General features: G+C 40.5%; 1 protein-coding gene across 4 annotated transcripts in view; it reads right to left on the bottom strand.

The window, feature by feature from the left end:
- sdk2b (sidekick cell adhesion molecule 2b) overlaps positions 1–12,805 on the bottom strand; it is a 162,557-nt gene that overhangs the window by 23,705 nt on the left and 126,047 nt on the right. For all 4 annotated transcript variants that reach the window (XM_089016246.1, XM_089016248.1, XM_089016247.1 and 1 more), the window contains exons 5-15: positions 9,968–10,101; positions 8,717–8,828; positions 8,454–8,644; positions 6,870–6,953; positions 5,448–5,642; positions 4,202–4,318; positions 3,646–3,813; positions 3,468–3,570; positions 2,160–2,336; positions 1,931–2,067; positions 665–812 (exon numbers count right to left, since the gene is read on the bottom strand). In XM_089016246.1, coding sequence (XP_088872372.1) covers positions 665–812; positions 1,931–2,067; positions 2,160–2,336; positions 3,468–3,570; positions 3,646–3,813; positions 4,202–4,318; positions 5,448–5,642; positions 6,870–6,953; positions 8,454–8,644; positions 8,717–8,828; positions 9,968–10,101 — 1,566 coding nt within the window. The remainder of the gene's footprint in view (positions 1–664; positions 813–1,930; positions 2,068–2,159; positions 2,337–3,467; positions 3,571–3,645; positions 3,814–4,201; positions 4,319–5,447; positions 5,643–6,869; positions 6,954–8,453; positions 8,645–8,716; positions 8,829–9,967; positions 10,102–12,805) is intronic.

Genomic DNA, 12,805 nt, shown 5'->3' with positions numbered 1-12,805 from the left:
GGAATGGCGCTCTACGTCATATTTTCAATTCCCCAATAAATTCGTGAATGGCAGTGAATGAGCCAAGTAGGCGGCGTAATAAAGTAGCCCCCAGGTATGATTCGTCAAATTTGATGTCGACATGATCTCGCTCGAAAAGCCCCCCCCCCTTGCACCAAAAAAAACCTCCAAGATTTCAAGAATAGATTTTAAAAAAGGCCCGGTGGGATTAACATGTCAACATCACTGTGTAGAGGTGGTGGGTTCAAAGTCTGTCAGGATAGGGGTTCAGAAACCCCACCCTAAATTCTTTAGGGACTTTAACATATACCGTATTGCAGCTGCAATGTTCCAAATGTCTCGTATGGGATAACAACGACATCAGCCTAAATCGTTTTTTCCTCCTCGGCGACATGGAAGGCTCACCGCAGTGTGTTGACAAGTGACAACGTGTCTTGTTTGTTTGTGTATGCGCGTTCAATGCGCTATGTCGGGTTTACGGGCTCCCATCGTCCCTCCTTTTCGCCGACTCTTGACTGAAAGGATCACTCAAAGCCGTTTCCGTGGAAACAAGCATCCCTATTTACCGACAAGTTTTTTTTAAACTCAAAGACTGCCGTCTCGTCGACCTTTGTGACCAGAAATGCCTCTGGAGCGTCGCACCGGGAGATAGCGAGCGGCTCACCGTTCCGTCTCCTTGCTGAACTGGCCTTTGCCCACGTCGTTGACGGCGCACAGGCGGAACTGGTAGGAGCGCGCCGGGATCAAGCCGCTGACGGTTACCGCCGACGACTCGGGTTTGATGCTGGCCAGCAGGATGGCCCAGGGAGCATCTGCAAATTACCACATAAAAACTGTATCATATTTGTCGTTTAAAATCCCTGATTTTTAAAATATTCTCCAGCATAAACAATAATCAGAATAGAATTACATTCTAAAGTTATTCTTCTGACGCCAAGTCTAACATCGCATAGCAAGTTAACTCATTCACTGCTGAGGGGAACTGCTGAAGCTGGAAAAAAGATGAAAAAGGGAAATTCTGCTCCTTGTGGAAAAGAAAAACATGACCAGAGGCATGGCCAGCGCTTTATTGGCACCCAAACAAGAACAAACAAAACCTGAACAAATTCGGGAATGGCGCTAACGTCATATTTTCAATTCCCGAGTACATTCATGTGAATGGCAAGTTAACAATGGGCCTGCTATGTGCACATCAGCGAGAATATTCAACAGCTCTCACGCAACAACGTCGTTTTTGTGTCAAGAAACTTTGTTCCTCCCCCTCCACCAAATATGAAAAGTGATAGACATCCTTAATGACCGGTACTGATCTTAAATTCTGTTTTAACTTCCATACGGGGCACGTGGCCCGCTAACAGGGGTGACGACACTTCAGTGGGATGGCTTGAAATCGAAAAGGACACAGTACTACATAAAGGGAGTTAAAAAAATATAGATATCAAGTGTTTAATGCTCAGGAAACCGGACACTCCATTCCATCAAGCCATTAACGACCATCACAAAGGTAAATAAAATGACTTTATTATACAGTACAGTTTATTTATTTAATCATAATACTATAGCACATTTATTATACATAAAATAAGGTATATTTTGTGTAGTTTTAAGGCTTAGAAAATTAGAAAGTAGAAAATTATGTTTTAAGGGGACCAGGGAATGGATTATTCTCATTTTAATGGTTTGCTATGGGAAATTAATTTTTGGGATACACACTTTTCTCCTTACACACTCTGTCTGGGAACCAATTAAGTTCGTAAGCCAAGGTCCGAATGTAGAAAGTATAAAATAAATAAATGAAATAAAAATAACTTTGGGCAATGGACTAAGCTCATACGAGACTTGTGTTGTGGCAAGTCGTTTGAAATGAAAGTGGCTTAGCGTCAGACTGCCTTGCTTCCTTTGGCGTACCTTGAAAAATAAGGTAACTTACTGTTTTCCGACACCTCTAGGATGTAGCGCAACAGCGGGCTGTTTCCGTCGAAGGCTTTGGCCCATGACAAGTCAATGGTGCGCCGCTCGGACCTGCTCAACGCAGCCGCGGGGTTCTCTGGCGCATGAGGCAGTTGCCTACGGGGAACAATACAGACAGCAATTACAGAGAAGTAAACAGCATATAAAAACAAAACACGGTATGCAAAAAAATGTGTGTACACGTTCACCTAACGCGGAGATGGGCGCTGCGGGAATCGTTGCCACCAACCGAAGTGACGCGGCAGGTGTAGGTGCCAATGTCGCCGGACCACGTCTGCGAGATGTGTAGGGTGCCCTCGGCGTCCTGCTGTACGCGCGGGATGGCGTGCACGTTGATGACCACGCCCTCTTTCTCCCATATGTGCCTGTGGGTTCATGACAGGACTATTCATTACACCATACGTGTATGGTCGCACTCAATTGTATAGTGTTTAATTATTTATTGTATATTTTCAATGATAAAAAAAATAATATATACAGTATACATAAGCATAAAGTATACATGTACATGCATAAATAAACAGAACAAAAAAAATATATACATATACAGAATATATACAGTATACATATACTTATATATACAGTATACATATAATATATAATAATATATAATAATAATAATAATAATACATTTCATTTATAAGTGCCTTTCAAAACTCTCAAGGACACTTTACAGTCACAGGATATTTTTTCTGCGGGTGAGCAGCGGCAGCCACACGCGCCAGCGTTCACTCAACCCGGAAGTAACATAAAGTAAAAAAATATATAAGAAAATACATCATACGTGCATGGTCGCACTCATTTGTATAATGTTTCATTATTTATTGTACATTATTTCATATAAAAAAATGGAAAAAAATGTATACAGTATAAATAAACATGCATACATATACAGAACAAAAAATATATATACTGTGTATATATATATATATATATATATATATATATATATATATATATATATACACTGTGTGTGCATATATATATATATATATACACTGTGTGTGCATATATATATATATATATATATATATATATATATATAGAATATATACAGTATACATATACATATATATACAGTATACATAGACATATATACACACACGCACATATATACACACCGTATATATACAGAGTATATATACATATATATACACAAAAATGTCGTTTTTCTAATCATTCTTTAAACATTGCAAACATAGGAATAAATGATTAAGCCCTTTACACCGTCAAAAGTGCGATTGGAAAATATTTCAAAAAAAGAGGTATCCTATTTTATTGCTGTTATTCTTGCATTTTTATGGCTATGCTTGGAATGCTAATTATTTTTCCAAGCGCATTGCAAAGAAGAAGCAGTAGGAGCATCGGCACGGGTCTGAAGTTTGTTCACTTGTATTCAGCCCTGAACTGCGGAGTTACTTTATTCCGGAGAGCTTTATAGCATCCGCCCCAGAAGGTCGTCCACTGAATCAAGCTCCTTGAATGCGTCAGCTTACCTGACATTCACGCTGGGATCGTGCGTGACACCGCAGGTCAGCGCGGCCTTGGTGCCTTTGATGATGCTCTGGTCCTGCGGGGGCGTCGTGATCCGGGTTCGAGCTGAGGAGGCGGAGGGGAAAAAGACATGACAGAATGTTCCGGAACAACGACAAGCCAGAACGCTCTTCTACTTACCCCAGACAATGAGGTCAGCTGACGCCTCGTCGATGCCGCGAGAGTTGCTGGCCATGCAGGTATACGTGCCGGCGTCGGATATGCGCGAGGGCGAGATGAGCAGGCTGCCCGACTCCAACAGGGTAAAGCGGGGTAGCTGCACCGAACCGCTCGCCAGGACGCGTTCACCTGATGGACACGAGTTACCGAAGACTATATCAACTTCATCCATTATATCCAAGTTGTAATATATGTTATGTAATATGTAATAAATATTATAATGTGCTAAAAAAAATCAACTTGGGCTTCCTGAACAAGCTGCAATGTTAAAATGTAACGCTGCAGCGAAAAAGGAGGATCACGAGGAGAAACCGGGACAATGTTTTTTCCCATTGTGATGCAAAAGAAGAAAAGCCCGGTGCAGGATAAACCTCTGGGATCCAAGCCGGCTTTAGCCAGTAAGCCGCCACAAACTATCCCCCCTCCGTGTGTAATAGATAACATACGTTATAATCCCTAGGTGCGCACGTGACTCGCTGTGTGTATATGTCTATGTGTGTGTGTGTGTATTGCAAACCTTTTTGCCAAGTGATAGCTGGTCTCGGAGCCCCGGAAGTCTCACAGTGCAGTATGATGGACATCCCGTCAATCACGGTGCTGTCTGAGGGTCCAGCTGTGATGTTCGGAGCGATACCTGGCACGCACGTATACACACACACGCACACACGTGGAATAAGTAAAATGTCGCAATAAAATAAGTCGTGTATGCCAAGTCTGTTGAATTTTTGAATCTGCCCTTAAGTGTCATTTGTTATTCCGATGACACGTCCTTCACCCGTGCGCCGTGCCAAACAACATGAAATCAAAACAAATCAAAATGCTGCATGTCGAGAAGTTATGTCGACCGTAGGCATGCAGAGACGTTATCGGCGAACCAAGGCAATAGATGAATTGAAGTGAAAAGCAGAAGAGGAAAATCAGCCGACAAACTCCAGTCAAACAAAAAAAAGAAGAAAAAAAAAGAAAAGAAATGAGCCCCTTGGCATACAAGCAATGTGATTGGACGCTCTGATGATGCTTCAGGTGATGGGAGTAATGGTACCATTTCCAATAAACTGACCAAAAGTAATTTTAACCCCCGGAAAAAAAAAAAAAATTAGCTAACAATCACAATTTGGGATAATTCAAAGCATCTAATTAACCTAACATTCATATTTTTCGAATGAGGGAAGAAACAGGAGTACCCTGATAAAAGCCACACAGGCACAGGGAGAACATGCAATTTGGATGGATTGGTTGGATCTAAGCACTGACCTCTGACCATCTTCATTGAATGATATATTTATGGTTAGGACTTTGCCATTATTTTCCTTTTTTGACGTCAAAACGCAAAAATAGAAATTGCAGAATAGTTTGGTGGTATTTTCTCCATTTTTTTATGAGGTCAGAAATATTCCAGGGTTTTATCAGAATTCATCAGAATACAATAATAATAATACATAATTGTAAAGAGATGAATAATCTTCCTTCTTTAAAATTTATATGTTTTTAGAGGTTTTCATTGAATATTTTTTTTCAGAAATACTTTTTGGAGACACTAAATACAAAAACATGCAAAAAACTGCCACATTTTCCATTTATAATTACTTCACCAAAAAGAGAAAATTATGGCGAAATTGAGAAAAAAAAAATCAGCCCGGTGAAATCATTTTAAAAGATTACCAAAATAAAACGCCATTTTTTTATATCGCAGAATGCACCGCACACTACTTCTTGATCGAGCCCAAATGCGCCTTTCACTCTTCGACCATTGGAGCACTCACTGGTGACGGCGAGGTACGTGTTGGTCTGAACCTCGCCCGCCGCATTCCTGGCAAAGCACTGGAACATGCCCGTGTCGTCGGGCAGGAGTCCGTTGACCTGCAGGCTGCCGCCGCTCAACACTCGGTACCGTGGCGTTTTGACCGGGTCGATGGGCGTGGCGTCCTTGTACCACACGATGTCCGGTGAGGGAACACCTGTAAATGTCATCAAGTAGATTACTATGCAGCCTTAAGATTTGTAGTTAGTCGTGTCGTTAGTGACATGATGCACCTGAGGGAATATATTGAAATCACTTTGTGAAATACACCAGCGGGCATCAATGTGAATTAAAAATAACAAACCCAACCACCAAATATTTAACTGACTGACCGACCGACCAACCAACTAACTAACAAACTAACTAGGTGACTAGTAAACTAACCAACTAACAAAATAACTACTAACTAACCACCAAACAAACCAATAAACTAACTAACCAACTGACCGACCAACCAACCAACCAACTAACTAACCAACAAAAGAACTAACTAACTAACTAACTAACTAACTAACTAACTAACTAACTCACTCACTCACTCGGCAGCTAGCCAACCAAATAACTAACTAACAGACAGATCAACTTACTAACTACCTGACCAACTAACCAAATCACCAACATACCAACTCACTAACTAGCCAATTGAGTAACCAAAAATAGATAAATAACTAAATAACTAAATAAATAAATAGTAAATAAATAAATAAATAAATATGAATACATAAAATACAAATTACAAAATACAAAATAAAATAAAAAAACAAAAAAAACAAATAAAAAACATAATAAAATAAACAATATAAAATATAAAAAAACATATATATACATATATACATGTACATATAAATTAAAAATAAATAAATACAAAAAAAATAAACAATAAAATAAACACACACATAAACAGTTCATTCCAAAAGATTTCCCCCCAAAAAATCAAAGTTTCAAACATCCATCATCGGGAAAAAAAACGAATGCAAAGTTTTATATTATTCATCCCCCAACGCAAGCCATTCAAACATGAACAGAAAATTAATGTCTTTATTCAAAGAAGAAGAGACTTGCGCATAGCACATAAGGGGCCTTGGTCTCAATAGCCCCGCAGTGAGCTGTGCGCTATGTGCATTTGAAATAGATGTTCACATCGACTGCTTTTAGTCAGTATCCTGCTTTAATATGTCTTTTTTTTGTAACCTAACAACTGGATATTTAAATCTCCCATTAAGAGCCAACCATCATTTTTTTGTATATTGTCCAGTTTTCGATACATATTTAATTCCAAATTTCCATTAAACACATTGAACGTCTCCATCAGCGAAAATGACCACAAAGGTGCAACCTAATTCACGCAGTGAAGACAAATAGTCATTCAAAAATAGTTGTTCACCTCGAGCTTGGCAAGGGATGTCCACCACCTTCTCCATCTCAGCCGTGATGTGCTTCTCCGGCTCCTTGATGAACTGCGGCGGCTCTGGGAGAAGACGGGAGAATGGAAGAATGGTGATGTAATCCTAAATCCCGCGTCGGCAATCCACAAAGTTTCAAACGAGAACTGACAGATTTAATCGGAGGGGCAAGAAAGAGAAGAAAAAAAAGGACTCGGCCCCTGTGAGGTTAGCACACACAAAAAAAAATAATAAGGTGACGTGCTAAAAGTCAGATGGAGAGACATTTGGTATTCCGTCTCAGTTTTAGGCCATAACCTTCAAACGGGCAGCAGGGGAGGCTGGCGTCAGTAGACGGAATTCAAAGGGAAAAAGTTAAATGCACCTTGCTCTTTGAATGCCATCGCAACCTTGACGCCATTAAAGCATCCAAAAGTGACTCGGGCGTTCATTTTGGCTTTCGCCAGGGGGGCAGCTGACTTAATGTTGGCTTCACAGGCGACACCTTTGTGTTTTTGGACCGGCTCCAGAATCGTTACACTGGGGGAAAAAAAGGCTATGGGCAGCAAAAATAATAAAGAAATACAAATAAAAAGCTTTTGGATGACAGGGCTGCGATTATGGGATGGGATTTGAGTTTTGACAGTCATCTTCAACTGTTGGAAGACATTATAGTTTCTGAAAATGTTCAAAAATGCCTTCCAGCTTTTTCATTTTGAACCTGCTTCAGTCAGAAGACGTTGACAAGTTATTTAACTCATTCACTGCCATTCAGGAATTTATTCCGGAATTCAAAATATGACATTGGGCGCCATTCCCGATTTTTTTCTGGTTATTTTTTTCTCGTTTGGGTGCAGATAAAGCACTGGTCATAGCCTCTGGCAATGTTTCTCCTCTTCTACAAGAAGCAGCATTTCCCATGTTTCCATGTTACCGCTTTATTCCAGCTTCAGCTGTTGTTAAAGTGCTATATAAAACAATAAGTATGTATTGCATTGTATTTTGGACAGCCACCCTCATTTCTAGCTCATATAACTCCAGACCCATATCAATTAAGAATTAACTCTTTTTTTCTGATAAAGGAAGAGAGTCTAAGGCACAGGTGTCAAAGTCAAGGCCCGGGGGCCAAATCCGGCCCGCCACATCATTTTTTTCGGCCCGCGAAAGCAAATCAAACTTGTGAAATTCCATGATGCTTGCTAAAATCCTAACTAAAATGTCATATTTTTGGATGTAACCCACAATAACAGTCATTATTCTTGACTTCAGATTTGAAAACTAGTTATTCATTAATTTGTTGAGCGCTCTATATGTAATATGTGGAGGGGATTAAACTTTCTAATGGCTTCCCCAAATTCATAAGGGCCCTCGTGGGGAAATGACTGACACCCCTGGTCTAAGGTTTGTTACGCTGCATTGAATAAATATTCAATGTAGTCCTAAAACGTAATATTCTGTGGGTCCTGGAATTTGAGCGACAATGACAAAAACCCTGGCACTGGAGTGAACACATTTTTGCACATTGTCAAGTAGTGAATGAGATGACAATCACCTACAAAAAATTAAACTAAAATGGCGCGGCTCACCAAGCACATGCAAGTATGCGCCGGCGCTGACGGACGGCACACTGCTGCTGCGAAGCATGGCCTCGCACTCGTAGTAGCCAGCGTCGGCCACCACGGGGCTGAGGATAGTCAGCCGACGGTTGAAGTCGCTTAGGCCGCTTCTGACCGTGATGCCGTTCTTTCGCCAGGTGATGCTTAGTTTGATGAGAGGCCTGTGGATTGATGAGAAGAAGTTGTTCTGGATGTTTTTTCCATTCATTCATCCATCCATCTGTTTTTTTCACCTGGCGTTGGCCACACACTCCATGGTGATTTCCGACGTTCCCGTGACGACGCTGGTGTTCTTTGGCGGGATGATGATGGTGGGTGCGATGGGGTCTGCTGGGCCTCCGACATCTACAGGTAAAACAATCCACACCTTTGTAGTCATTTCTGCCAACATTTACACGTGAGAAGAGTGCAAACTCAATAAAAAGAAAATATGCCTGCCTCGAATGGGATGCAATGTTTTAACAGTTTAATTTGTGTCATTTTTTTGCACCTGTCAAGCGTGAAATTGTGGAAGAAAAGTGCACGTGCTCTGGAGCAATGAAATGGCCCAACATGGGATGCAAAAAGTACTCGGGTGAAACTAAGTCTGCACATCACTCTGGCATCGCATTTCTGTTCAGAACAGATTGAGAGAATGGCAAGGAAAATAAATACTTGATGCAAAAAGCTATCCATTCCATCAAGCCATCAACGACCATCACAAAGGTAAATAAAATGACTTTATTATACAGCACAGTTTATTTATTTAATTAAAATACCATTACGCATTTATTATACATGAAATAAGGTATATTGTGAGGTTTTTAAGGCTTATTTAGTTGAAAATTAGGTTTTATGGGGACTTGGGAATGGATTAGTCTCATTTTAATGGTTTCCTATGGTAAATTAATGTTTGGAATCCACACTTTTCGCCTTACACACACTTTCTGGGAACTGATTAAGCTCGAAAGCCAAGGTATCACTGTATTATCACAAAATTATGTTAAATAATAATAATCTCACAGAAAAATATTTCTAAATATTAGTTAGTTATTCTTAGTCAAAAAGGTTCCCGACCCCTGGGTTAAATCAATCAATGCATCAAAAATAAAATTAGAAAAAGTGACATTCTAATTTCTGAGTCAAGTCTGCTCAAGCAACGGACAAGCAATCCTTCATTTGTCACAAAATAGGGAGTCCCGTCACTAGGCGGGAATTAAAAGAAAAGGGGGGAAAAACAGGGAATTGTGCCCAATAATAGCGCCTGCACTCCCCTGACAGGAATTTTCTTCTAGGAAGTGGCAAATTGTCAGCTGAGCTTCAGGAGCCGGCATTCCTGTCGGGAGAGTTTGAGACTTGGCAGCCGTTTCAACCTGGCCTTCGTCCGACAGCCTCACGGGTAAAAAGCGAAACCCGAGCTGTCACGCTTTTAGGACATAATGGGCTGCCGAGAGCGCACAAGCGTGTTCGTTCGTGTATGTGAGTCAATGCATGTGGCCACTTACTTTCTACCGAAAGCGTAATGGGCTGGCTGGTCTTGTTTTCGCCATTCTTATCGTTGACCGCCTGGACGTAGTAGCGGCCGGCATCTGGCGCCACGGTGGACAAGATGACCAGCGTGTTGTCGAGTGTAATAGCACTAAGAAGAAACAAAAAATAGATTACTAACATTTCAGCTCACAGGAAAAAAAAAACGATACATTCACATGGTGGGGGTCAACAGTCATGCAAGTCACACGTAACAATTGCAATTTAGAATCATCTTTATTGCCAAGTATTCAGCACATACAAGGAATGTGTGGTAGAACACGCTGCACTAGTATCATCATCAAAAAATTGCAAAGATGCACTATACAGTTATATTCGAGTTACTGTTTAGAGAGTTAATAGCTAGGGGGAAGAGGCTTAAAGGACAACCGATGTCTCCGGTTGTCCATAATTTGTAAAATGGCTTCAAAGAACTTCTACTGAGCGTATTTTACAAGGATTCCACCGCATATACTATATTTTACGTTTTAAGACTCACGCTGAATATTCAGGAAGTCTTGTTTTGTGTTGGTGACGAGTACTCACGTTACGTCACTGAAGGAACACCCCTGACCGAAAAAAAGGACACATTGTGGCAGTCCTTCCATCACGTCAATGCATTTTGCTGTACTTGTTTGGTCTGAAAATTTCGTGTTGCACCAAAAACAGGCAGAAGAGGGCGACAAAGCTCCGTGTAAGGAATTAATCAGCCTGTGGAAACGGACACTTTAAGTCGTTTTTATTGGTGTTTTGCATTTGACTAAAAATAGCATCCTGCATGTTTTGGGTATTTTAGATGCTATAAAACATTTTTCTGATGTCAGTTAGGAAACAAAAAAGTGATGTCGGTTGTCCTTTAAATGTCTGCTCGATATGGTGCGCATGGATCGGTAGCGCCTGCCTGCCTGAGGGGAATCGCTGGAAAAGGTGGTGGGCAGGGTGCGCAGGGTCCAGTAGGAGAAAGCGAAACCCAGCAAAAATGGCTAAAATGTATTTTCAATTACATAACATCTCAATATGCACCAGAAGACTCATCCATCAAATCGGACTTTGAATGGTGTCGACCAAACCATTTTTTGCCCCCCCCCCCATAATGACCGGTTGAAGATATTCCAGCATTTAAAAAGGCAATAATGAACTGTGTGATTAGAGCTAAATGACATTTTTTTAGGTTTTCGTCCAGTGCATAGAGAGTGCATTATAGCTGCCATAATTACACTCTTCGAGCCACATTAGCCATATTGATCAAGAACGTGTAAATAATGTGTCGTTTGCGAACAGAGCAAGGTGTAAATATTGACATCCTCCTCCTCCTTCTTGGTGCATAAGCGAGATGGAACATTATCGTGAGGCACGCAAGTTAATTGGCCATCGGTGGCTCGTCCGGATTTCCTGTCAATGGCTACTTTTTGGCAGAAGAATAATTGATGGGGCGGGGCAGCGCAGGGGGTTGATGAGATGAACATGGATCCATGAATTAATCATTCTGGTTCTGAATCTGACATTTTTTTCTACTTCATAAATATACAACTGCAAATTAAACTAAAATTAGATGTTTCTTCACTCATTCACTGCCATTCACAAATTTATTTGGGAATTGAAAATAAGATGTAGAGCGCCATTCCCGAATTTGTTCAGGTTTTGTTTTTCCCCTTCCGCAAGGGGGCAGCATTCCCCTTTGTTCCAGCTTGAGATGTTATTAAAACCCGATATAAACAATTATGTATGTATTGCATTGTATTTTGGACAGCCACCCTCATTTCAAACTGACATAACTCCAGACCCATATAATTTAGGAACTAACTCTTGAGTGAATGAGTTAACTGCAAATTCAACCCATCCCAGTTGTTTCAGGAAGGTTAAAATCCGCAAATCATATCAACTCATTCATTGCCAGATGATGTGCAATAATGTTGTCCACTCCAGTGCCAGGGTTTTTGTCATTTTCACAGGACTCACAGAATATTGAGTTTTAGAACTGGACACTTGACACGTACTGTAAATTGTTGTGCTGGATGTTGAACTGGATGTGTTGATGCAATACAGCTACATATATCAAGATGACTTTATTGATACTTGCACTATGTACAGTTTTTCTATGAAACTGTTTTGCACATTACCAGTGTACAATTGACATTTTTATTTTACTATGCTTACAATATCTTGTTTTCTATCCTTTTTATCCTTCCAATTGCTGCTGTGGACTGCAAATTTTCCCATTGTGGGACAAATAAAGGTGTTCTGATTCTGATTTACATAAACATTCGATGCAGGGTAAAAAACGTTAACCTTCTTTCATCAGAAAAAGTTGTTAATTCCTAAATGATATGGGTCTGGAGTCATAAGAGCTCGAAATGAGGGCTGCTGTCCAAAATACAATGCAATACATACATATGGGTTTATATAATACTTTAACAACAGCTGAAGCTAGAACAAAGCGCTAACATGGAAAAAAAGGGAAATTCTGCCCCCTTGTGGAAGGGAAAAACATTGCTAGAGGTCTGACCGAAGCTTTAAACGCACCCCCCACCCCAAGGAAAAAACAAATCCTGAACAAATTCGGGAATGCCGCTCCATGTCATGCTTTTCAATTCCTAAATAAATTCGGGAATGGCAACAAATGAGCTAATATGATGAGAAATATGACAACTTTTGTCAACAAAAATTTTCGACTATGTCATCTTGTGCTCCGCTGACAATTTCAAACCAAAAACAAAAGTTGAGTGGAAAATTTCACTCAACGAACAATTAATTCATCCACCGAGAATCCTCAAGCAGTATTTACTGGACGGCTGGACGGCATTCAAACGGCCACC

The sequence above is a fragment of the Hippocampus bargibanti genome, linkage group LG15 (assembly GCF_051943395.1).
Source record: "Hippocampus bargibanti isolate YZ-2025 linkage group LG15, ASM5194339v1, whole genome shotgun sequence".
NCBI classification, from domain to species: domain Eukaryota; kingdom Metazoa; phylum Chordata; class Actinopteri; order Syngnathiformes; family Syngnathidae; genus Hippocampus; species Hippocampus bargibanti.
The sequence above is the reverse complement of the archived record's forward strand: the minus strand, read 5'-3'. Positions and strand labels throughout refer to the sequence as shown.